The sequence below is a fragment of the Babylonia areolata genome, chromosome 8, assembly GCF_041734735.1.
Source record: "Babylonia areolata isolate BAREFJ2019XMU chromosome 8, ASM4173473v1, whole genome shotgun sequence".
Classification (NCBI taxonomy): Eukaryota; Metazoa; Mollusca; class Gastropoda; order Neogastropoda; family Buccinidae; genus Babylonia; species Babylonia areolata.
Window position 1 is genome coordinate 46,315,066 of NC_134883.1, and position 26,835 is coordinate 46,341,900.

The 26,835-nt window shown below is 44.2% G+C and overlaps 2 protein-coding genes across 2 annotated transcripts in view; one reads left to right on the forward strand and one right to left on the reverse strand.

Annotated features, from left to right (window-relative positions):
• LOC143285302 (uncharacterized) overlaps positions 1–14,960 on the reverse strand; it is a 39,428-nt gene extending 24,468 nt beyond the window's left edge. Inside the window, exons 1-6 of the mRNA XM_076592566.1 lie at positions 14,586–14,960; positions 11,584–11,790; positions 10,110–10,314; positions 7,806–8,104; positions 7,501–7,641; positions 5,711–5,908 (exon numbers count right to left, since the gene is read on the reverse strand). Coding sequence (XP_076448681.1) covers positions 5,711–5,908; positions 7,501–7,641; positions 7,806–8,104; positions 10,110–10,314; positions 11,584–11,784 — 1,044 coding nt within the window. The 5' untranslated portion in view covers positions 11,785–11,790; positions 14,586–14,960. The remainder of the gene's footprint in view (positions 1–5,710; positions 5,909–7,500; positions 7,642–7,805; positions 8,105–10,109; positions 10,315–11,583; positions 11,791–14,585) is intronic.
• Positions 14,961–15,119: 159 nt separating this feature from the next.
• Positions 15,120–26,835, forward strand: part of LOC143284868 (uncharacterized) — a 30,656-nt gene continuing 18,940 nt past the window's right edge. The window contains exons 1-3 of the mRNA XM_076591976.1: positions 15,120–15,267; positions 20,886–21,224; positions 22,561–22,783. Of these exons, the coding sequence (XP_076448091.1) occupies positions 21,027–21,224; positions 22,561–22,783 (421 nt within the window). The 5' untranslated portion in view covers positions 15,120–15,267; positions 20,886–21,026. The remainder of the gene's footprint in view (positions 15,268–20,885; positions 21,225–22,560; positions 22,784–26,835) is intronic.

The following is a 26,835-nucleotide window of genomic DNA, read 5'->3' on the forward strand; positions in this document are numbered from 1 at the left end:
CTGACCATCACAGCCCAGGGGGGCGTGGCTTGCTGGCTGGCTCATTGTTGATGACAGCGTGTGTCGCTCGCCTGCAGCTTTCTGTGTGTTCGTTCCTGAGTGTGTATTGGTTTGTTGTTGTTGTTGTTGTTGTTGTTGTGAGAGAGAGAGAGAGAGAGAGAGAGAGAGAGAGAGGTGGGGGGGGGGGGGGGGGGGGAAGAGATGATGTTTATAAAACTGAAATCAGAGAATGATATACAGAACTGTATGCCTAAATTACTTTGTAAATGCAACACTTGTAGAAGTGTGTGTGTGTGTGTGTGTGTGTGTGTGTGTGTGTGTGTGTGTGTGTGTGTGTGTTGTCATTTTGTTTTGTATGAGAAAGAGAATGAAGGGGGGGGGGGGGGGGGGGCAACCATGAACCAGTTTCAGTGTGTGTGTGTTTTGGGGGTTTGGGGTGGGGGGTGGGGTAGGTATGTGTGTGTTTGTATTTCAGCTTCTGAAAACAATCAGAAATAAAATGGTACCATTTCATGATCTTTTTATATGTAAAAAACAAAACAAAACAAACCCCAAACCCAACAGACTTAGTCTTTTATGCTATGTGTTTCAGGTATGCAGCATGCTGATGATCATGATGTTCATCCTGGACTATCCGGAGTTGACAACTTGCCACAAACCTACAACTGAAGACCAGCAGCAGCAAGACCAAAAGGCAGTAAACAAGCCTCCAGCAATTCTGGATTACAACAAAAACATGGGTGCCATGGACCATCATGACCAACAGCTGCAGCCCTATGATGTCACAAGGAAAACCTTAAAGTGGTACAAATAGCTGTGTGTGCATTTTCTACAAATTGCCATGCTGAATGCACACATCCTCTACAAAAAAAGCAGGCAACAGCAGTACACTCCTGGACTTAGAAGGATGTAATTAGTGTCATGATTTTTGGTGACCAAGACACTGCTAAAGATGACCACGCTGTTTGTCTTGTGTGGACGACACTTCATCCCACCTACCCCACAGAAGGCCTGGCTACAAAGGAGGTGCAGAGTCTACTGGAAGAAAGGACAAAGAAAGGGTGTGGGGTTCTACTGCCCAGACTGCCCCAGCAAACCAGCACTGTGTCTTGAAGACTGTTTCTGCAAGTACCCCACACAGCGTTTTTACTGGCGGTAGATCCTGGGTGAGTACACCCTTTTCATTCTTTGTGTGGACTGTGTTGGAGTCTTATGCACCTGGACACTGTTGCTCAGCCTTGACAGTGTGAGTGGTTGATCACAATAGTCATAAGAAAGACAGGTTGATAACCTGGTTGATATTGTAGCACCTACATGATGGAATGACAGTCCCAATTTTTTTAATTAATGCATTTGATGGAATTTTTCTGTCAGATTGACTCATTATTTGAACATGTGAGTATCAAAAACAAAATCTTGGTTCATTTTCCTTTCATTTGATATATACTTTTATGCACTTATCTTCAGTACTTTTTGAAATATAAGCAAATTAAAATCATTGGCGTGTTTTTCTTGTTTTTCTGAAAATTTTCTCAGCATAGGCCATAGCAAAACGTACTAGCAGTGAAGGTATCGAATCGATGTTAAGCATCAAATACGTCTCTGCAAAACAGAATACCTTTGTTTATTAATTTTTAGAACCGTTGCTCTTTGTCTTTTCGGGGATGTAAGATCTGCATTATTTTCTTTCATTTGAAACTTATTGTGAGCATTTTCTGACCCAGGACAGTTTCGGTGATTGATTGATTGATGTGGATACTTCTATAGCGCCTATCCTCGGTCAGAGACTAAGCTCTAAGCGCTTTACATACACGGGGACATTTGCACCACAGGCTGCCTACCTGGGTAGAGCCGATTGACGGCTGCCACTGGGCGCTCATCATTCGTTTCCTGTGTCATTCAATCAGATTTCAGACGCACACACATACACACTCAGACATTTTACGTGTATGACCGTTTGTTTGTTTTTTATTTACCCCGCCATGTAGGCAGCCATACTCCGTTTTCGGGGGTGTGCATGCTGGGTATATTCTTGTTTCCATAACCCACCGAACGCTGACATGGATTACAGGATTTTTAACGTGCGTATTTGATCTTCTGCGTGCGCATACACACGAATGGGGTTCAGGCACTAACAGGTCTGCACATATGTTGACCTGGGAGATCGGAAAAATCTCCACCCTTTACCCACCAGGTGCACCGAGATTCAAACCCAGGACCCTCAGATTTAAAGTCCAGCGCTTTAACCACTCGGCTATTGCACCCGGTGCTCATATAAAAGTTCGTACATTGGTTCTTCCTCCGTGTTTTCTTCGCCATGCATTGCATGCACATGTTTTATCTTGCCTGGTTTCTTGTCCCTGACAAATTGAAAGCATACGTCTTGTAACTGCTTCACATCACTTTCATGTGGGTTGGCAGCAATGCCTAAAAGTAAACCAATTACAACAGAATAAGTAATTTGAGCATTGCTGCCATATGGGCTTGGCAGTGATATATAAAGATAACCAGTTTCAACAGAATAAGTTATGTTAGCATTACTACCCTGCTTAGATGTCTTGATGTCTTTCGTGACCAAGTTTAAACAATCTTCTTCAACAAATTTATCTGACTTGTTAATTTCTGTTAAGTTGAATAGGTCATTAGCAAACCAGAATCCAATGATTTTGAATTTAGGAGGATTCTATTTCTACATTTTTTCTCAAAATATGTTTTATTTGAATTTTTCTTTTTACGAACCAAACATTGAAACAACAGTTGCTCTGGTCTGAAATTTCCTCAAATACCCCCAGCACATTAAACAATTTTTAATGATGTTCTGTCTCCTTCCGCTTGTGAATGACGTGTCATCACTAAACTTACTTATCTTGAATTATGTCTCTGATATCTGTATTCCTTTTATTTCTTTGTCTTCTCGAATTTCACAATTCAACATTTCTGCACATAATACAAATAAGTAAGGTAATATCAGATCACCCTGTCATTATTATAATTTTTTGAAGTCTTTCCGTTTGATATTACAAGAACTTTAGTTGTTGTTTTTTTATAAGAAGGTCATACCTCATATCCTAATATTCCTCATATCCTCTTCAAAACGAAATGTTTTAAGAACGTTCCCATGTCAGCACAATTTACGGAGTCGAAGGTTTTTTCCAAAGTCAACTGAAAATGTAACCCTGGTAACTTTTGTTCATAAGTAATATATCATCCATTTATAAGTGATATTCAGAAATGAGATAGTTCTTCATATTTATATATTTCCTTGGTTTGTCTCCCTTGGATTACTACGAGTTCTCTTTGTATAATTGACATTTTGCCTTCAACAAACCCATTATGGACCGAAATACAAAGGCCTCTACTTGCTTCTGGAAGTACTTTAAAATTCTTACTGTCATCCCAACTTTGCCGGGGCTCTTGTCCTTCTGCATTTGTTTCAACACTTGTGATGCTTCTTTTGGTATCAAGCAGTGTTTCAACACTTGTGATGCTTCTTTTGGTATCAATCAGTGTTTCAACACTTGTGATGCTTCTTTGGTATCAATCATTGTTTCAACACTTGTGATGCTTCTTTTGTCATCAAGCAATGTTTCAACACTTGTGATGCTTCTTTTTGTATCAAGCATTCCAGTTCGCCGATTTCAATTTGAATTAATTCAGGTAAGTTCTTTATATAAGTATTGAGATAAATATCTCTTGGCCTCATGGAGAACTGTCCTTGTTGCATCTGGCATTTCATCTCGTTCTATTAATGGCTTACCATCATCCATTTCAAATTACTTATTTTATCATTTGCTTGTCAATAAAATGCTTTTTCTGTAAAGATAAGTATCTATTCATTGTCTTCCCTTTCGATGTCCATCTTGCTTTTAAACATAGGATTATCCTCCCCCTTTATTTTTTAATTTTACTAGTTTCCGTTAGTTGTGTCTTACGTTTTGTTAAGAGTAATATTTCTACTTTCTTTCTAATGCTTGCATCTCCTCTTCCAAATTCTTTTCACTTTAGTCCCCCTTATTATGTACGCCATATGAAATGGATTTGCTTTCAATCCCAACAGTTGTGTATCTAAAAACGCCTGTTCCGAAACGCAAACTGTGTCTGGTCACTGGTTATTTGTTTGAAGTTATCTCTCGCCTAAGTAAATACCACATACTGTTGTTTTACTTCTTAAATAGTATCATACATTAATTTTGTATATGCGTTGTCTTAAGTGAAGATGGATTAAATTTCCAGAGGTTCTCTGTTTCTTTCTTCAGCTTTGAAATATATTTCAATCAATTTCTCATCTCCTGTCTCGTTTTGGATCTGCCTTTTGTGTTTCGGTTTTGGATATCCCTTTGTGGATACGCTAAGTACACACCTGTGTGGTTAAGGAAGTACACACCTGTATGGAGAAGGGACGTACACACCTGTGTGGAGAAGGGAAGTACATACCTGTGTGCAGAAGAAGTACACACCTGTGTGTAGAAGTACACACCTGTGTGGAGGAGGGAAATACACACCTGTGTGGAGAAGTGCACACCTGTGTGGAGGAGGGAAGTACACACCTGTGTGGAGGAGGGAAGTACACACCTGTGTGCAGAAGTACACACCTGTGCGGGGAAGTACACACCTGTGTGCAGAAGTACACACCTGCGTGGAGGGAAGTACACACTTGCGTGGAGGGAAGTACACCTCTGTGTGCAGAAGTACACACCTGTGTGGAGGAGGGAAGTACACACCTGTGTGGAGGAGGGAAGTACACCCCTGTGTGCAGAAGTACACACCTGTATGCAGAAGAAGTACACACCTGTGTGGAGGGAAGTACACACCTGTGTGCAGAAGTACACACCTGTGCGGAGAAGTACACACCTGCGTGGAGGGAAGTACACACCTGCGTGGAGGGAAGTACACCTCTGTGTGCAGAAGTACACACCTGTGTGGAGGAGGGAAGTACACCCCTGTGTGCAGAAGTACACACCTGTATGCAGAAGAAGTACACACCTGTGTGGAGGAGGGAAGTACACACCTATGTGGAGGAGAGAAGTACACCCCTGTGTGCAGAAGAATACACCTGTGTGCAGAAGTACACACCTGCATGGAGGGAAGTACACACCTGTGTGGAGGAGGGAAGTACACACCTGTGTGCAGAAGTACACACCTGCATGGAGAAGTACACACCTGTGTGGAGGAGGGAAGTACACACCTGTGTGCAGAAGCGAAGTACACACCTGTGTGCAGAAGCGAAGTACACACCTGTTTGCAGAAGTACACACCTGCATGGAGGAGAGAAGTACACACCTGTGTGGAGGAGAGAAGTACACCCCTGTGTGCAGAAGTATACACCTGTGTGCAGAAGTACACACCTGTGTGGAGGAGGGACGTACACACCTGTGTGGAGGAGGGAAGTACACACCTGTGTGCAGAAGCGAAGTACACACCTGTTTGCAGAAGTACACACCTGTTTGCAGAAGTGCACACCTGCATGGAGGAGAGAAGTACACGCCTGTGTGCAGAAGTACACACCTGTGTGCAGAAGTACACACCTGCGTGGAGGAGAGAAGTACACACCTGTGTGCAGAAGTACACAACTGTGTGGAGGAGAGAAGTACACACCTGTGTGCAGAAGTACACAACTGTGTGGAGGAGAGAAGTACACACCTGTGTGCATAAGTACACAACTGTGTGGAGGAGGGAAGTACACACCTGTGTGGAGGAGAGAAGTACACACCTGTTTGGAGGACAGCGGGAAGACCTGCTGGCTCTGGACCCCGGGCCACACACGGGTCAGTCGGTTCAGTGTTTCCTGCAGCACGTGCTCCTGCTGCTGTGGTGCCACTTGGTCCCACCAGTTGCAGACGAAGAGAGCAGTGGAGGGGTCGAAGGTCTGGTCACTGCGCTCCACGGCTTGGCGCAGTAATTGGCCCAGCTGCACACACACACACCCCACGTGACATCGTGACACCACTGTGACATCGTCTCACACAACGTGACACCACGCCGCGTGACATCGTGACACCACTGTGTGGCATCGTGGCATCACCCCCACGTGACTTCGTGGCACCACACCACGTGACGTGACACACCCCACGTGACATCGTGATACCACGTGACGCCACTGAACACTCTAGCTGCTCGCATTTATATGACGTTGTGATACAACACAGTCAGCGAGCGAGAGAGAGTGAGAGAGAGAGAGACAGACAGAGAGACAGAGAACAAACGAACGAACGAACGAACGAAAGTGGAATATGCACGCATATGCTTTGTTTACGCTCAACCTCCTGGCAAAAAGAAATGAAATCAAGACAATCACAAAATAACAAAAGGCTATAGAAATACAAACATGGCATTCAAATACACAGTAAACATTTACATGTACATAATCATAATACTCACATTCACAAGAAAAATGTATATGAATTTACATTCTTGTAGTGCAATGAAAGAGTGAGAGAGACAAATGAAAACAATAATTATGACTTTAAGCCAACATTATGTTTACATATGAATTCCTCACATGACATTATGTGTCCATTTTCAAGCAAAACAAGTCTTACACCGTGTACTGCTTTACTGATCCATGTTTTGATTTTTTTCCCTTTCTATATCCGTTGATTATAAAACACTGGCTCTGCAATTTCAACACAGTTCTGACAATCAATTTGATGGAGGAAAAAAATCCCTGTATGTGTTAAATACCTCTGTCCAAAATATTTTATCTACAAATGAAAATGCTCTTTCTGGTCTGGTCTTTTTAGTGTCCCAAAACATTTGAAAATTGGCCATGCAACATTTTCTCATTTCTCATCAGTTGTCCCAAATTTCCGTATCTAAATCAGTTTTAATGAAGAAGCAAAGATTTTCAATTCCATTATGCCCATACCACAGTCTCTGATGCTTCTATATACTGCTGTTCTATATAGTTTGTTTTATTTTTGTTCCATACAAATTTATTTAAAAAAATAATATTTTGCAAAGTGCGAAATAGATTATCCAGTTGGTACCAAAAACCACAGACGAATCTATTTTGACAAAATTAGTGATTCTAAAACCATCACCATTCTTTTGGGGTGTTATTTGTCTTCTCAACCACACCCAAAACAAGTGTCACAGACCTTTTCACACGACACTGAAATTGGAAGTGTCAGTATAAGGTAACCAGACCTATACGCATCACACAGAATTTGGAGGTGGCAGTATAAGGTAACCAGACCTACACAACGTGTCAATATAAGGTAGCCAGTCCTACACCCTACCCTTACTTTCGCCAAGATGTAGTGGGGAGTAGCTTCAATAAAGACAATCACTGTAGGAGCCTCTCCCCTTCGCTTCAGTTCAGCTGTAAGGGAAAGGGTGGCGGGGTCAGTCAAGGTCACCCCCAAAGTGACCCCTTCTTATTTTTCCAGCTCGATCACACCCGCAGAAAGGGGATCATTTCCAACCAACCCAGAACGACCCTAGGGCAAAATACAAAGGGTGGGGGAAGAGAAGGCCGTTACACCGGCACACTGTGCTCACCCTGTCCTTATGGATGCCGCCAGCGTTGCTGATGTTGATGACGTAGATGAAGCCATAGGCACGTGACATGTACTGTTCCAACTGCTGCGACACCTTGCGGCTCTCTCCCACTCCTGGACTGTCCACAAGCACCACGCCTTCCTGCAGTCATCATGGTCATCATCAACGTTATGATCGTCATGGCGTCATCATCATCATCACCACTGTTATCATCGTGGTCATGGTCGTCGCCGTCGTCATATATCATCATCATCGTCGTCATCATCATCATTTGTGTTTCGATCTTTACACGCGACAACACTCACCCCCAAAATGGGCAGAGGCCAGTAGATCTCAATCCTCTCGAAGGGACTCTTTTTGGTGTCCTGATCCACACAGGTGACAACGTGGGTCAGCTCTTTCAGGAAAGCAGCCGACTCGTTGCCATGGCGACACTCCTTGACGACGGGTGGCTGGGCGGGGTCCCAGTAGTGCAGCACGAACTTCCTGCTGTCCGAGTGGCGCAGCTCGCAGATGGTCTTGGTGCCGTGCAGCAGGTCACAGGGGAGGATCTTGCAGCCCGCCAGGAGGTTCACCAGGCTGCTCTTGCCTGACCCCTTCTCCCCTGCACATCACCGTCCTCCTCGTCTACAGCGTCATTGTTGTCGGTCTTTTCCTCATCGTCACTGTCATGTTTGTCTTCATCGTCACTGTCATGTTTGTCTTCATCGTCACTGTAATCACGTTAGTCTTCATCGTCACTGTCATGTTCGTCTTCATCGTCACTGTAATCATGTTGGTCTTCATCGTCACTGTCATGTTTGTCTTCATCGTCACTGTAATCACGTTGGTCTTCATCGTCACTGTCATGTTTGTCTTCATCGTCACTGTCATGTTTGTCTTCATCGTCACTGTAATCACGTTGGTCTTCATCGTCACTGTCATGTTCGTCTTCATCGTCACTGTCATGTTTGTCTTCATCGTCACTGTCATGTTTGTCCTCATCGTCACTGTCATCATGTATGTCTTCATCGTCACTGTCATGTTTGTCTTCATCGTCACTGTAATCACGTTGGTCTTCATCGTCACTGTAATCACGTTGGTCTTCATCGTCACTGTCATGTTTGTCTTCATCGTCACTGTCATTTACTACAAGAAATCAAATGGAAAGAAACAAATGAAAGATATCAATTTAAAATGGCTTCAGATTAGAATAATCCATAGAATTTTAGCAGCAAATGTAATCCTTAAAGAAATGGGAATAATGAATGACAATAACTGTAATTTTTGTAATAATGAAAACGACAATATTGATCATATCTTTTGGAAATGCCAAGTTACAGTGTTTTTGGAAACGTGTTCAGACTATGTTTAATGAAACTTGTGAATTAACATCAAATTTGAGATTAACTGAAAACCTGGTTTTGTTTGGATGTGGTGGGAACATCAAAACTGATGTGATATTTGATTTTATTATTCTGGTAGCAAAATCCTACATTTATAAGTGTAAACGGGATAACAGTCAGCCTGACTTGAATATATTTAGAACACTACTTACCTATAGATACAAAATAGGAAAGCACATAGCAAATATAAATTTTAGACTAAATGAATTCTCTGCCAACTGGTGTTATTACAAAAACCTGCTCACTGAAAACCCCTGACTCCATTTCCTTTTTCTTTTTGGATACTTTTATTTAGCAAAAAGAAACAGTGCCCAACAAATGATATGTATTTGCACTATTGTTTCATAACTTGACATAATTAATTAGTTAAAAGAAGAATTCTGTCTACTATTATTAGAAAACACTCACCATATGTTAACTTGGTAGCAATGGGGCAGTTGTAACTCAGTCTTCTGTGAACTATGTTATTTGACTGTCAAATGTGTGCAGCTAGTTGGGAATCAGGGTTTCACATTCTAAGTGGATTTTTTATGTTTTTTTTTTCTTTTCTTTTTCTTTTTCTTGTGTGTGTGTGTGTGTGTGTGTGTGTGTGTGTGTGTGTGTGTGTGTGAAAATACCCTTGCTAATTATTACCATGCTTGCGTAATGTGTCAACTCTTCACAGGAAAATTGTCATGGTGATGATGTTGAAGAGAAAATGTAACTTTCATTGCAAGGGGGAAAAAAAATACACACCTCCACCCTACCCCCAAAGCCCACATTTACACCGAACGTCAAAAGAGGTACACCTCCACCCCACCCCCCACCCCCTTGCCCCCCAAATCTGCGTGTGTGCGGTGGGTGGGTGGGTGCGGGTGTGTGCTGATTATCTGGTTGCGGTTTTCCGCAACTTATTTTTATTCTTATCTGTCTATTATAATCAATGTGCAGTATAGTAGGCTATGTTTATAATTATATTCAAATAATGTTTCTTAATTCTTTCCGTTTTTACATTAAGAATACTAGTTATTACCTGTAGTGTGTGGATGTATGTATGAAACGGTGTATAAGATATTTTTTTTAATTTGTATCTTCGTAATATTCGTAAAAGCTGTTGTTGACTTTTACAGTTATGGTCCCCATGTTGTTTACTTGTCTATGTTGTGATAATGCACCTGCCCAAATTTCTCCTGTTGGAGATAATAAAGTTATTCTTATCTTATCTTATCTTATCTTATCTCCTACCGGCCACGACAATGATGCAGTCATTGCGCTGCAGCTGGCTCAGCGTGGTTTCCATGACAGCGGGCAGCGTGGGAAAGACGTGTTGCAGGTCGTGCAGAAAGTGCTCAGGTAGAGAGTCCAGGTAGAGCTGGGCCTTGCTGAACAGGTCCACCAACACCTGGCGGTTGCTGCGGTCGGCTTGCACAGCTTCCTTCAGCACTCGGTCCTGTTGGGAGTCACTGGATTGTTGACGGGTGTGTGCAGTTTTGCCATGGTGTTAACGGTCATGTTTCAGTCAGTGGATTGACGACAGGTGTGTGCACTTTGCCATGGTGTTAACGGTCAGTGGGCTGTCGACAGGTGTGTGCACTTTGCCATGGTGTTAAGGGTCAGAGGATTGTTGACAGGTGTGTGCACTTTGCCATGGTGTTAACGGTTATGTCTCAGTTAATTGTTGTCACGTTTTGCAGTTTCCATGGTGTTAACGGCCATGTCTCAGTCAGTGGATTGTTGACAGTTGTGTGCAGTTTCCATGGTGTTAACGGCCATGTCTCAGTGAATTGTTGACATATGTATGCACTTTGCCATGGTGTTTACAGTCATGTCTCAGTGGATTGTCGACACGTGTGTGCAGTTTCCATGGTGTTAACGGTCATGTCTGTTAGTGGATTGTCGACACGTGTGTGCAGTTTCCATGGTGTTAACGGTCATGTCTCAGTCAGTGGATTGTTGACAGGTGTGTACACTTCGCCATAGTGCTAACGGTCAGAGGATTGTTGACAGGTGTGTGCACTTTGCCATAGTGTTAACGGTCAGAGAATTATTGACATATGTGTCCACTTTGCTATAGTGTTAACGGTCAGAGGATTGTTGACAGGTGTGTGCACTTTGCCATGGTGTTAACGGTCATGTCTCAGTGGATTGTTGACAAGTGTGTGCACTTTGCCATGGTGTTAACGGTCAGAGGTTTGTTGACAGGTGTGTGCAGTTTCCATGGTGTTAACGGTCATGTCGACAGTTGGTTGTTGACATTGTGTGTTTTGACATGGATGAACCTCTTAGCATGTAATATGGTTCTGCACTTTCTTCCGAGTACTCATGACGTATACACATATTTTTCATGTGTATGGTTTGTCCAGATGCCGGCACCTGTTGGTTATAGATATAATCAGCAGATTGCTTTCCGAGGTTCTGTGACAGACAGACAGACGGACAAACAGGGAGGTACGCAGGTTGGTATGAGAAAATGCCGTCAACCGTTCATTGTAGATCTCTTAAGCAAACCGCTTACTGAAGTTCAGTGACAGACAGACAGACGAACAGACAGGTCATCTGTTCATTGTAGATCTGTTCAGCAGAGTGGTTACTGAAGTTCAGTGACAGACAGACAAACAAGACAGACAAACAGACAGGTCATCTGTTCATTGTAGATCTGTTCAGCAGACTGGTTACTACCGTTCAGTGACCGACAGAGAGGTAGATACAGGAAAAGTACCTGTTCATTGTAGATCTGTTCAGCAGACCTCTTACTGAAGTTCAACCTGAGGCGGGCAATTGCGTCCTGCAGGTCGCTGACATCATCAATGTCCATCTTCAACTGCTGCATGACGGCCATAGCGGTGGCAAGGTCCGGGATGTTGTCCACGTCGGACTCACTGTGGATCCGGGGCACGGTGCTGCGGCGTCCTCCAGACATGGTTCTCTGCACACAGTACAATCCTATACATTGTGGACATGGTTCACTGCACACAGTACAATGCTATACATTGTGGACATGGTTCTCTGCACACAGTACAATCCTATACATTGTGGACATGGTTCACTGCACACAGTACAATCCTATACATTGTGGACATGGTTCACTGCACACAGTACAGTGCTATACATTGTGGACATGGTTCACTGCACACAGTACAATCCTATACATTGTGGACATGGTTCACTGCACACAGTACAGTGCTATACATTGTGGACATGGTTCACTGCACACAGTACAATCCTATACATTGTGGACATGGTTCACTGCACACAGTACAGTGCTATACATTGTGGCCATGGTTCACTGCACACAGTACAATCCTATACATTGTGGACATGGTTTACTGCACACAGTACAATGTGATGGGGTAGATAGGAGGGGGGACAGGAGGTGGTAGATAGGAGGGGGAACAGGAGGGGGACAAGAGGGGGACAGGAGGGGGGACAAGAGGGGGGACAGAAGGACAGGAGGGGACAGGACAGGAGGGGGGACAGAAGGACAGGAGGGGGGACAGGAGGGGGACAGAAGGACAGGAGGGGGGACACGAGGGGGACAGACGGACAGGAGGGGACACGAGGGGGACAGAAGGACAGGAGGGGGAACAGAAGGACAGGAGGGGGGACACGAGGGGGACAGACGGACAGGAGGGGGGACACGAGGGGACAGAAGGACAGGAGGGAACAGACGGACAGGAGGGGGACAGAAGGACAGGAGGGGGACAGGAGGAGGACAGGAGGGGGACAGGACAGGAGGAGGACAGGAGGGGGACAGGAGGAGGACAGGAGGGGGACAGAAGGACAGGACAGGAGGAGGACAGGAGGGGGACAGGAGGATAGGAGGGGGACAGGGGGACAGGAGGGGGACAGACGGACAGGAGGGGGACAGGAGGAGGACAGGAGGGGGACAGACGGACAGGAGGAGGACAGGAGGGGGACAGAAGGACAGGAGGAGGACAGGAGCGGGACAGGAGGGGGACAGAAGGACAGGACAGGAGGGGGACAGAAGGACAGGAGGGGGACAGAAGGACAGGAGGGGGACAGGAGGGGGACAGAAGGACAGGAGGGGGACAGAAGGACAGGAGGGGGACAGGAGGGGGACAGGAGGACAGGAGGGGGACAGGAGGGGGGAGATAGGAGGGGGACGATCGGGTGTGGAGTGGTTTGACGACCTCAGCATAAAACGCAGATCCGGGTATAGTGTGTTATCACGCTGAGCGTGTGTGTGCTTCGCGATTGATTCACTCTGACGTCACACACACACACACACACACACATACACAGGAAGTAATCCCGACAGACATTTTTTTATCATGTTTATTTCATCCCGTCAAGCTGTCCAGACAGAGTTTAAACTGTTTCGTTAGTGTTAACAGCTGTAATGCCACTGTTAACAGCTCTCAACACTGACCTGCTTAAGGTCTGAGCCGGCTGTATTGTCACTGTTAGCTTTCAACACTGACAACGCTGACTTGTTTGAGCTGCATTGTCACTGTTGACAGCTTTAAACACCGACAACGCTGACTTGTTTGAGCTGTATTGTCACTGTTAGCTTTCAACACTGACAACGCTGACTTGTTTGAGCTGTATTGTCACTGTTGACAGCTTTCAACACCGACAACGCTGACTTGTTTGTTTGTATTGTCACTGTCGACAGCTTTCAACGCTGACCTGGTTGAAGCTGCATCATCACGCGGCAGCTCTCCACACGTGGTAAAACAAACTGGGCTACTAACATACGTTCTAAGTTGTGCATGTTTGGTTTTGGTTATGTGTGGCTTAACCAAGGTGTGGAAGGGATTGACGAGTTTCTTTGGATTTTCAAGGAAAGGTTAAATCTGTATAGATGGCAAGAATGGGGCTTTCATGTAAACAATGGTGAAAGATTTAATGTTTACAGAACTGTTTGTACTATACCTGATATCAAAACATATTTACTAATGAATCTAGATAGATATTTAAGGTATGCAATGACAAGATTCAGACTGGGCATTTCCGATATTGCAGAACATAGTTATCGTTATAGAATGCACAACGAGGCTAACTTATTATGTCCACTTTGCCAGATGGAGAAAGAAAATGAGGTGCATTTTGTTCTGTCCTGTCCTGTCTTGTATGATTTAAGAGTACAGTACATACCACTGAAATATTTCAAATTCCAAAGTCAGTTTTGACTGTCGTTACTTATGGCATCAGCACATCAACAAACTATTAGAAACCTATCAATTTATCTGTATAAATCGTTTAAGCTCCGATCTGTTCTTATGTCTTAGTGTATCCAGTAACGACTACATACGGACGATGTGTATAACTTAACTGAGCATTATTAGCAACGCATGTAAGAGCTATTATTTAGCGTATATCATTTATCATTTAGGTGTATAAATGTCAATTGAATACAATATGTTTCATGGTGTGTATTATGTATTACTAAGGTGAGGGTATATTACTTAGAAAGAAGGTATGATATATTTATGTTATCTGAATGTATGTCATTTTACAATGCACGATGCGATGTCTAAGAAGAATTTGTGACACCCTTTCATAAGGGGCAATGGCCTATAAGTGAATAAACCATCCATTCATTCATTCATTCCACACAGCTGAGAGAGAGACGGGGTAAAAGAGGGGAAGAGGGAGTGAGGAAGAGAGAGAGAGAAAGAAAGAAAGACAGACACGGAACACATACAGCATGGACAACACAAGGCAGCTTTCAAGGAGACGGTACGAAACAACACTAACCTGAGAGAAGACGACCTGGAAGACTGTCAGATAGAGGTCTCCAAGTCTGGATTTCTTTTTCGCTGGTGTGCACTGTAGAACCAAGTAAAGACACAGAACTGCTCGCTGTCGTCTGTCGCTAACCGGGGTATATGTGGCGAAAATAGTCACATCACTAGCACTACAGCAATGTCTCCGATGACAAGATCAGCGAGGTATTTTCTCTGTCCTGGCGCGGAGCACTGACACTGGTGTCGATGTCTCAGAGTACAGTGCGTGCTGCGTGTTGTGTGTGGGTAGACTGTCGGGCTGAGGTCACCTGGCTCATATGTCCCCACAGCACAGCACACAGCCCTCCCTCTTCACAGCAAGCTTCTCGCTTCGCTTCACAACCGATCCCACTGACATATTTTTAAACACTGACTTGCGCCACAGTTGTGCAGAGTGGGGCTGCAAAGTTTTCCCACTTCCTGCTTGACGTGTCGGGGTGGCGGAGGGAGGGGTGGCGGGTGGCGGGTGGCAGTTACTTAGGCACGGTATTGGATGACAGGTAATACTGTGCCAGCGAGCTGCGCAGTGGGGTTCGAGGCCTGTAGCATTAGACACCCGGAAGACACGGTGGGACACCGAGAGCCAAAAGGCGGCGACAAGGACGTGCCTGTGCAGTGGAGCTACACACTGTGTGCTGAGCCAAAGACGACAGGTGAGTGGTGTCTTCTATCCCTCTCGCTCTCTCTCCACCCCTTGTTAGGAACTAAAGTACACGGGATGTGTGTAGTGTCTCTACATCTTCCCTGATTTCAACGTGTAAACGTGTGTTACTTCAGTTAAAAATGCTTTAATCATACCACTGAGCAAGAATGACGAAAGCGCTACAAATAGCCGAATGGGGGCACCACAGGTGTCTGCCGACAGTTCAGCGGACATCACGCAGTGTAAAACAGGTGTCTGCCGACAGTTCAGCGGACGTCACGCAGTGTAAAACAGGTGTCTGCAGACAGTTCAGCGGACGTCACGCAGTGTAAAACAGGTGTCTGCAGACAGTTCAGCGGACGTCACGCAGTGTAAAACAGGTGTCTGCAGACAGTTCAGCGGACGTCACGCAGTGTAAAACAGGTGTGTGCAGACAACAGACAGCACTGTAACGTCCCACAGGCGGACGACCTGCTCCTCTCTCGCAAATCATCCACACCGGCATGACTCCGTTCATATAAACACATCTGCTTCGTTTCACCCGTTACAGATACATGTTCACTCCAGCTATTTTTTAAACATTAAATTCGAATTTGAAAAGATTTGGTCTGGTTTCCAATGCAAAGATCCATTGCACACACACACACACACACACACACACACACACACACACACACACACACACAAGGGAACACCAAGAGAACATCATGGAAACATCAAGGAACACCAAGAGAACATCAGGGGAACAGTCACCAGTCGTCAATTGCAACACAACGTTCACTACAGATTCCAGAAGAAAGAGTCTGAATGGAGTTGAAGGAAGAGGTATTGATAAGGAGAAAGTTGTGACATCAAAGGGGCTGAAAACAACACTGCCATATAAAACAGTGCAAGTCCTACCCAACAGGAGCACACACACCCTTGCATGCGAAGAAAAAAAACACACACGAAGCGGCAGAAAAGAATATATATATATATATATATATATATATAAACGATTAACGAGAGGTCTGGATCCCCGCATGCGCGCGCAGGGTTATAATTATTATTATGTAATATGGGGAGCAGAAAATACGTATTTACAATACATGTGTACATGCATTGGAAGCGTCTTTCAAAACTAACAAGGCCACGAGAACGGCCGGTGAACGAATTAATAATACAAAGTATTATTGAGGAAATATCAGGTTACTCGTGCATCAGCAATATACGGTACGAAAACGTTGAATTAGCTTCTGGGTTCGAATCTAGCTTCCGACCAGTTTATCTGCTTACCCCAGCAGTTGGTGAGACGGCAGGTAGATATTCCGTGCAGCAGAGACTGGGTGACTGGTCCGGGTGCTACACTGACCAGTGGACAGACAGGAGGGCAGAAGACTGACAAAACAGACTGAGGGTCGACGGGCGCAATAGCCGAGTGGTTAAGGCGTTGGACTTTCAATCTGAGGGTCCCGGGTTCGAATCACGGTGACGGCGCCTAGTGGGTAAAGGGTGGAGATTTTTACGATCTCCCAGGTCAACATATGTGCAGACCTGCTAGTGCCTGAACCCCCTTCGTGTGTATATGCAAGCAGAAGACCAAATACGCACGTTAAAGATCCTGTAATCCATGTCATCGTTCGGTGGGTTATGGAAACAGGAACATACCCAGCATCCACACCACGGAAAGCGGAGTATGGCTGCCTACATGGCGGGGTAAAAACGGTCATACACGTAAAATTCCACTCGTGTGCATACGAGTGAACGTGGGAGTTGCAGCCCACGAACGCAGAAGAAGAAGAAGAAGACTGAGGGTCCATGCCGGTTCCAGCTGGGAAACGGCTCTTCCTTCTCTTCACTCTGTTCTCAGTGAAGAGAGGCCTCAGGAATGAACACAGGGGAACTTTCGGGTGTACCTGAACAAACAGATACCCATGTCCGCCCTACAGAGTGTCGAGACTCAAAGCGACCAAACGCGATCAAGATCTGGAAGCGAATAATTGGTGTGTTCGTTCGTGTGTTTTGTGAGACTTGAACTCTCCGGTTGGCGAAGTGAGAACTTCAAGCACAGGCCTAGCATGGAATATGAAATGCACGTGAAAAGCTAAACTGACAACGGAGAGAATAACACGGACTGGAGGGGAAGAGAAGGCAAAGAGGAAAAAAAGGAGGAAAAAAACACAAAAACAGAAAACAAACAACAGCAACAAGGGGGCGAGATACCCAGGTGATCAAGTTGGTCCTGCCGAGAGTGTATGGAAGACGATATGCGTCACATCTTTAACACTTTTTCTTTTCTTCTCTTCTATCTCCCTTGTTGTCATTTTCCCTGTTATTGTTCTTCTTCTTCTCTTCCTCCTCCTCCTCCTATGTCTTATTCTTCAGTTTCCCGAGAATGGCGCTCCCTTCAATCGCAGAATAGCGCAAGGACAGAAATCCCATACGGTGAATTGTTCTGGGCTCAGAAACAGACTGACAAAAATCCCCCTCAGTGCATTGTTCTGTTGACACATACTGTACCTCATGATGTGCTGTGACACAGATACTGTACCTCATGCTGTGTTATGACACACACATACTGTACATCATGCTGTGTTGTGACACATACTGTACCTCATGCTGTGTTGTGACACACACATACTGTACCTCATGCTGTGCTGTGACACACACACTGTACCTCATGCTGTGTTGTGACACACATACTGTACCTCATGCTGTGCTGTGACACACACACTGTACCTCATGCTGTGTTGTGACACACATACTGTACCTCATGCTGTGTTGTGACACACATACTGTACCTCATGCTGTGTTGTGACACATACTGTACCTCATGCTGTCTTGTGACACATACTGTACCTCATGCTGTGTTGTGACACACATACTGTACCTCATGCTGTGTTGTGACACACATACTGTACCTCATGCTGTGTTGTGACACATACTGTACCTCATGCTGTGATGTGACACACATACTGTACCTCATGCTGTGTTGTGACACACACATACTGTACCTCATGCTGTGTTGTGACACACACATACTGTACCTCATGCTGTGCTGTGACACACACATACTGTACCTCATGCTGTGTTGTGACACACATACTGTACCTCATGCTGTGTTGTGACACACACACACTGTACCTCATGCTGTGCTGTGACACATACTGTACCCCATGCTGTGTTGTGACACACATACTGTACCTCATGCTGTGTTGTGACACACATACTGTACCTCATGCTGTGTTGTGACACATACTGTACCTCATGCTGTCTTGTGACACATACTGTACCTCATACTGTGTTGTGACACATACTGTACCTCATGCTGTGTTGTGACACACATACTGTACCTCATGCTGTGCTGTGACACATACTGTACCTCATGCTGTGTTGTGACACACATACTGTACCTCATACTGTGCTGTGACACATACTGTACCTCATGCTGTGTTGTGACACATACTGTACCTCATGCTGTGCTGTGACACACATACTGTATCTCATGCTGTGCTGTGACACACATACTGTACCTCATGCTGTGCTGTGACACACATACTGTACCTCATGCTGTGCTGTGACACACATACTGTACCTCATGCTGTGCTGTGACACACATACTGTACCTCATGCTGTGTTGTGACACACATACTGTACCTCATGCTGTGCTGTGACACACATACTGTACCTCATGCTGTGTTGTGACACACATACTGTACCTCATGCTGTGTTGTGACACATACTGTACCTCATGCTGTGTTGTGACACACATACTGTACCTCATACTGTGCTGTGACACATACTGTACCTCATGCTGTGTTAAGACACACATACTGTACTTCATGCTGTGATGTGACACATACTGTACCTCATGGTGTGTTGTGACACATACTGTACCTCATGCTGTGTTGTGACACACATACTGTACCTCATGCTGTGTTGTGACACACACACTGTACCTCATGCTGTGCTGTGACACACACATACTGTACCTCATGCTGTGCTGTGACACACACATACTGTACCTCATGCTGTGCTGTGACACACATACTGTACCTCATGCTGTGTTGTGACACACACACTGTACCTCATGCTGTGCTGTGAAACTTTTGTTTCACTTTTCTTTTCTTTTTTCTGTCATCTTATATTTTGATGCTCTCTCTCTCTCTCTCTCTCTCTCTCTCTCTCTCTCTCTCTCTCTCTCTCTCTTCAGTCCAGTTTCACTGCTTCCTTTTATTTTATTTTTATTTTTTAACATTTATAACATAGAAAATCAACCTTAATGAGTATGAGAAATTCTAAATTGTGTTGAAATGGTCGTTCACATTTTGTGGAAGAATATGTTAAACAGATACACTAGATTAACTCACTCAGTACGGCCAGTCCTCTCTTCTCCTCTACACAGACCCCTCGGATGTCCAGTGGGTGTCTCAATGACCCAACCTTTAGCTTCCGTCGTCAGAATTGTGGTATTCTTTGTCAACATTCACCTCTTCAGTATAAGAGCCTTCCGCTTGCAATATTTTGATGGTGGTAATTGGGGTGAAACGCTGTTAACGTCGTCTCTTTCGCCGTTCGTATGGAGACAGTTAAAAAAAAAAAACTAAAGAAAACACCCAACGAGAGAACAGTGAACCATCACTGAGCATTATTGTTCTCTGGAACAGGGAGTGAGGGAGAGACAGACACACTTACCTTTGAACATGACATAATGTGTGCATTATTGTTCTCTGGAACAGAGAGTAAGGGAGAGACAGACAGCCACACAGACAGACATAATACAACAGGATAACATATTTCAAGGTTGTGTAATTTCTTTAGATTTGAATGCTATATGCTGGAAGATGGGCATATTTCAAATATTATTTTGCCGTTTGGGAGACATCAATTAGCTCAACATTAATGTATAATGTTGCCGATGATATACTATCAAGAATATGTCTGTCTCTTAAACCTTCAGGAGCTGAACAGCTCAAACAAAATGGACTCCATCTTCATTCTTTTCTGGCGTAATGGGCAAAGCGAATCATTTATTGACTAACATCCGATGAGAGAGAGAATGAATGAATGAATCTTTATTTTTCAACGGTGAAGATATTAGCACTTTGGCCGACTTACACATCTGCCGAATTTCTAAGAAACACACAAACATGTACGCATATAAATATAGTTATACTGAATACTTAATACATGTATAATGTACGAGTATAACACAGCATCAAACTGGGAGACACAACATCGCTCACATCTGTACGGAACGGAAGCGAGTAATACACACACGCACACACGCACACACACACACACACACACACACACACTGACACACGCACACACACACACCAAAGGAAAAACAACAACAAAACCCTAACATGATGCTACACATGAATGATTCAAGTGAAATTAACACAGAAAAGTAACGATAAAATTTTAAACACAGATGTAAGAGACATAAAAGACAGCAAATAAGGCGACGGGTAATAGGGATATAGACAGATAGACACATTATGTGAAAGAGTGAGAGAGGGAGCAGTGATATCGTTCTATGACAAGGAGAGAGAGAGAGAGAGAGAGAGAGAGAGAGAGAATTGTTACAGACAGGGAAAAGAGGGGGGCAGAGAGTGATACAGACAGACTGGTGAATTGTTGCAGACTGTGAGGCAGACAGGGAGGCAAGCAGAGAGGCAGACACAGAGGCAGAGACAGACAGACTGGGAGGCAGAGAGAGACAGAGAGGAAGGCAGAGAGAAAGTGAGAGGCAGGGACAGACAGAGAGAAGCAGAGAGAGGCATCATGTCCGAGGAGGGCAGTGGAGGCGGCTTGGGGCAGGGTGTGGACGAGGAGGAGGTGGGCCAGATGAAGGCGGGTCAGATCTTCCAGCTGGCAGCACGCATGCAGCTGTCTCTGGCTGGCTGCAACAACGTGGATCAGTTCAGGGAGAGAGTGCTGCTACATTTGCGGGCCCAAAGAGGGCGTCACTTCGATCTGCAGGTACTCTCATCCTACATCCTCTGCCTCTGTCTGTCTGTCAGTCTCTGTTTCTCCAATTCCCCCCCCCCCTCTCTCTCTCTCTCTCTCTCTGTCTCTCTCTCTGTCTCTCTGCATTGTTCTCGCTTTTTGATAAAGATCTATTTCAGGCTGAATTGATGAATTCCTGTGTTTCATCTGTGTACCACTTTACAAATCCTGAAGAAGCTATTGAAATCCGGCACCACGGCTCCCTTTAAATCCATTCTTCTTCTTCTTCTTGAAGTGCTTCCTGGAGGCCAGATTGGAATAGAAACATTTTTTTTTTTTTAAAGGGACAACTGTTAACACCTCACTGCAGACAGAACTAATTGCTTCCACGTTAAAAGTAATAAAGATTTCTGGAAAAATGTTCGTAAGATTTCACTAAAACATAGGCGGCCAGTTAACGACATGGTGAGGATATCTGGTTTGTACATTTAAGAGTTCTTACAAAAGATGCTGATTCTGACAATAAATAATGAGTACAGGAGGAAGAGCAAGAGGAGGATTTTTGAATGGCTCAATCTCAACAGAAGATTGTTTGAATCTCTGAATCTCAACAAAAGATTGTTTGAATCTCTGAATCTCAGCAGAAGATTGTTTGAATCGCCCAATTTCAGCAGATTTTGTGAATCTCTTAATCTCAACAGAAGATTTTGTTAATCGCTCAATCCAAACAAAAGAAGTGAAATCGGTTGTTTTACCTCTTTATAATAAGGCGATATGAATAATCCTACTAACTATAGAAGCATTTTGACTTGTGATACTAGTAGTAAGCTGTATAGTATCGTAAATCATTGCCTGCAATATTGGGAAGAAGACAGGTATAGCAGGCGAACATCAAGCAGAGTTTAAACCGTTCCAGTTTCAATGATGTGTCAGAGCGTGAGTACAGATCATTTTTGTAAAAGCACAGCTGCTGGGGGGGAAAAAATGAGCTGACCTTCGCATAATTCTGGAGTCCATCCTGGGTTTGTGTCAAATATCGACGTAAGAATTAAATAAAATAATTGAAGAAATGAGCACACACAAAAAAGTAAATACATTAGATATCATGTAGTGAAGGATAAAAAACACACACACACACACACACACACACACACACAAAACACAGAACTATTCTAATGTGGAAATTAACAAATAATGAAGCCAGGAGATTAAATGATTAACAAATAGTAAAGAGTGGTAACTCTCTCCATTCATAAGGTACACTGAATCGGTAGCGTATGCAGCACTGACTTGAAGTTGTGTACCTTGTGAATGGAGAGAGTTACCACTCTTTACTATTTGTTATTCTAATGTGGACCCTGTTTCGCAGCGTGAGTTCCACAGCAGGCCGGGAGAGGGCGCGGACAGCACGCGGCGCGTGATGGATGGGCTACTGGAGTCCGTGCAGACCGCCATTGCCAACCTCACCCCCACGCTGGAGCATGCGCTGAGAACAGATTCCGGCGGAAGTGATCAGGCGGCGCCACTTGTTCAGCAGATTCATCGTCGGCGGCGTAGTTTGCTCAAGTCCGATTGCACTGTCATCGTGGCGGGTGAGTATCTCTCTCTCGCATTGTCTCGGTCTGTTTGTCTGTCTGTCTGTCTGTCTGTCAACCCTCTCTCTCTCTTTCTCTGATGTATGGATGTTGTTGTTTTTCGTTTAATGTCCCGTCACACATATCGGTGATTGAAGACATTTTGTTAAAGTATTTATGAATACATCTGAGTATTATCGGTTAGAAGAGGTGGGAGATGTGGATGAATGGAGGGTTGGGGGAAACTGGGCAAATGAGGGTAAAAATGTGAGTGAAATTTGGAAGAAAAACAAAACAAACAAACAAACAAAAAAAAACCCCTCTAAATACAGTTACAGGAATTTACTTAAAGGACTTCGTAAAAGAGAAGTCGTTAAACTGACAAGCGAAACAACTGATAATGAATGCAAAAAGTCAAAAACATCAACGTTCTCAGTCACTTGTGAAGAAACACTTTCGTGTATGGATGAACCAGGGTACTGACAATGAATTCGCCTTCTTAAAGTCTCTTAAACAAAAACTGATGGAGAATTTTAAATTGGACTGGTTTACTAAACTTTGTAGTAGTGACAGATTTTCTATTTATCGGTCATTTAAAACAGTCTTTCATTTAGAATTATAATTGGACAATATCACTATCAAACGTTTCAGAGATACCTTGATAAGATTGCGACTTGGTCTCCTGTACTCATTATAAATAGAAGATTCCAGAACGCGGATGTAAACCGTTTCTGCCCGTTTTGTCCTGGCATCCTGGAAGATGAATGCCATTTCATTTTTGTGTGTCCTAAATACGGTCATATCCGCCAGAAATATATTTCAGAGTTCATAAATATCAATGACAATACATTGCTTCCTATTCTACAAAACCCATGTGTTACCTCCCAGAGAAATATTGCTATGTCCACTTATTACACTTTAAAATTTAGAGACGAATTTACACAATGAATGAACTGGTATAACTATAAACATGATGAGTACGAACATGGTATGTATTTTTCATCCAGTTATCGGTTACTCACGTACAATACAGACTTTTCTTCTTTTTCTTGTGTGTGTGTGTGTGAAGAGCGATTTTTTAAATGTATTCTTTCTGCATGTTGAATTGCCCCATTGTATCCCCCACACCTTTGTTAATGGGCCGGTGGCCTTCACAATTACACCTGTGTCAGTCTCTCTATGTCTCTTTCTGTCTGTCTGTCTCTCTCTCTTAGCATAGTATTTTTTTAACATACACAAGGTATGCTTATGTGTGTGTAAGTGTGCATGTGCAAGAGAAAGAGAGTTTGTGTGTGTGTGTGTGTGTGTGTGTGTGTGTGTGTGTGTGTGTGAGAGAGAGAGAGAGAGAGAGAGAGAGAGAGAGTGTGTGTGTGTGTGTGTTCTGGGTTTTTTGTGTGTGTTTTTATGTCGATTATTGATACCATGCTTGTACCTGTGTGTGTGTGTGTGTGTGTGTGTGTGTGTGTGTGTGTGTTATTTTTACCATGCTTATGCCATTATGTAGTACAGTATTCGTCATAGACCTTACGTAGCATTGTGTAATACATGCAATGACATATATAATGTAGTTTTGTGTAGTGCAGACCCTGTTTCAGGGCGGGGACTGGATGAAAAAAAGCACGCCAGTGCTTATCTATTATCCTCGATAATAAAGAATTTGTCTTGTCTTGTCTTGTCTTGCCTGAATTTGTCTTGCTTTTAAATTAATTTCAGTCTACACCTCAGGGCATCGTTCGTTTATTTATAGTCTGTTCATCTAAGATGATGATATTATGATGGTGGGTTATGGAAACAAGAATATACCCAGCATGCACACCCCTGAAAACGGAGTATGGCTGCCTACATGGCGGGGTAAATAAATAAAAACGGTCATACACGTAAAATGTTACATGTCTGTCTGAGTGTGTATGCGTGTGCGTCTGAAATCTGATTGAATGACACAGGAAACGAATGAATGCCCAGTGGCAGCCGTCAGTCGGCTCTACCCAAGTAGGCAGCCTGTGGTGCAAATGTCCCCCTGTATGTAAAGCGCTTAGAGCTTGGTCTCTGACCGAGGATAGGCACTATATAAGTATCCACATCAATCAATCAATTATGCTGGTAGATCAGGACATCCTGTGGATAATGCTTGCTGCTGAGCAAGTGTAGTGTTGTGTCCATAGAATCAGGACATGCTGTGGATAATGCGTAACTCCCAACGTGCTTGTAACAGATCGCTCCAAACGGGACAAAGTGTGCATCCCGAGAGCTGTGAGCTGTAGAAGCCTTTGTGATGCTGCTTACTAATGATGTGGTGGTGTTGTCATGATGACGATGTGGTGTTGTTGTCATACTGATGATGTGGAGGTGTTGTCATGCTGCTTGCTGATGATGTGATATTGTTGTCATGCTGAAGATGTGGTGGTGTTGTCATAATGATGATGTGGTGGTGTTGTCATGATGATGATGTGGGGGTGCTGTCATGATGATGATGTGGGGGTGCTGTCATGATGATGATGTGGTGGTGTTGTCATGATGATGATGTGGGGGTGCTGTCATGATGATGATGTGGTGGTGCTGTCATGATGATGATGTGGGGGTGCTGTCATGATGATGATGTGGGGGTGTTGTCATGATGATGATGTGGGGGTGCTGTCATGATGATGATGTGGGGATGTTGTCATGATGATGATGTGGGGGTGTTGTCATGATGATGATGTGGTGGTGCTGTCATGATGATGATGTGGTGGTGTTGTCATGATGATGATGATGTGGGGGTGCTGTCATGATGATGATGTGGGGGTGTTGTCATGATGATGATGTGGGGGTGCTGTCATGATGATGATGTGGGGGTGCTGTCATGATGATGATGTGGGGGTGCTGATGTGGGGGTGCTGTCATGATGATGATGTGGGGGTGCTGTCATGATGATGATGTGGGGGTGCTGTCATGATGATGATATGGTGGTCTCTGATACTGGGTGGAAAACCCAAACAATGAAGCACAAACGAGGAAGATAATGATGATAATAATTGTATTTATATAGCGCTGAATCTTGTGCAGAGACAAATCTAAGCGCTTTCGCACCAGTCATTCTCACGCACGCATAACTCTAAAACTGGAGAAACTGAAGACAAGGAAGAGGCAGGGAAGGGAGGCTATTTTGGGAAGAGGTGGGTTTTAAGACCAGACTTGAAAGAGCTGAGTGTGGAGACTTGACGAAGCGAAAGAGGAAGTTCATTCGACTTGCAAGGTCCAGAGACAGAGAAAGAACGGCGGCCAACAGTCGAGAGTTTGAATCTGGGTATGCGTAAATAGAGTGGATCCGAAGCTGATCGTAGTGAGCGAGATGGAGTGTAGAGGTGAAGGCAGCCACAGAGATAGGAAGGGGCTGATTTGTGAATACATTTGTAGCATAGAGTGCTGATCTTGTACTTTATTCGGTTTGAGACAGGGAGCCAGTGGAGATGTTGCAAAAGAGGAGTGATGTGCTCAGATCCTTTCTTTCTGAGGACGAGTCGGGCAGCAGAGTTTTGTATGCGCTGAAGGGACTGAATGGATGAAGCAGGTAAACCAGACAATAGAGTTACAGTAGTCAAGGCGAGAGAGAAGGAGAGAAACGGCAAGTCTAGATGTTGCGTCAGTGGACAGATATTTCCGGATGCGCCGCAGTTGACAGCAGCAGGATTGACATGTCTGACTGATAAATTTTTGCATGGACAGTGTGTTGTCAAGGACAACGCCGAGGTTCCTGACTGAACTGGAAAGAGGGGTGGATGTACTGCCAAGTTTGATTGTGTCAATTGTGATGGAAGAGAGTTTTTGTTTAGTTCCTATGATCATTGCTTCAGTTTTGTCCGCGTTCAATTGTAACTTATTTAGAGTCATCCAATTTTGAATATCCAGGAAGCAGTTGGATGTTTCTTGCAAGAGCGACGACAGTTTTTCGGGGGTATTACTCTTCTGGAGTTGAGTGTCATCAGCATAAGAATGATGACTGACATTATGGCTGTTGATAATTTCAGCAAGAGGAGCAGTGTACAGTGTGAAGAGCACTGGGCCTAAAACAGATCCCTGTGGGACTCCATGTT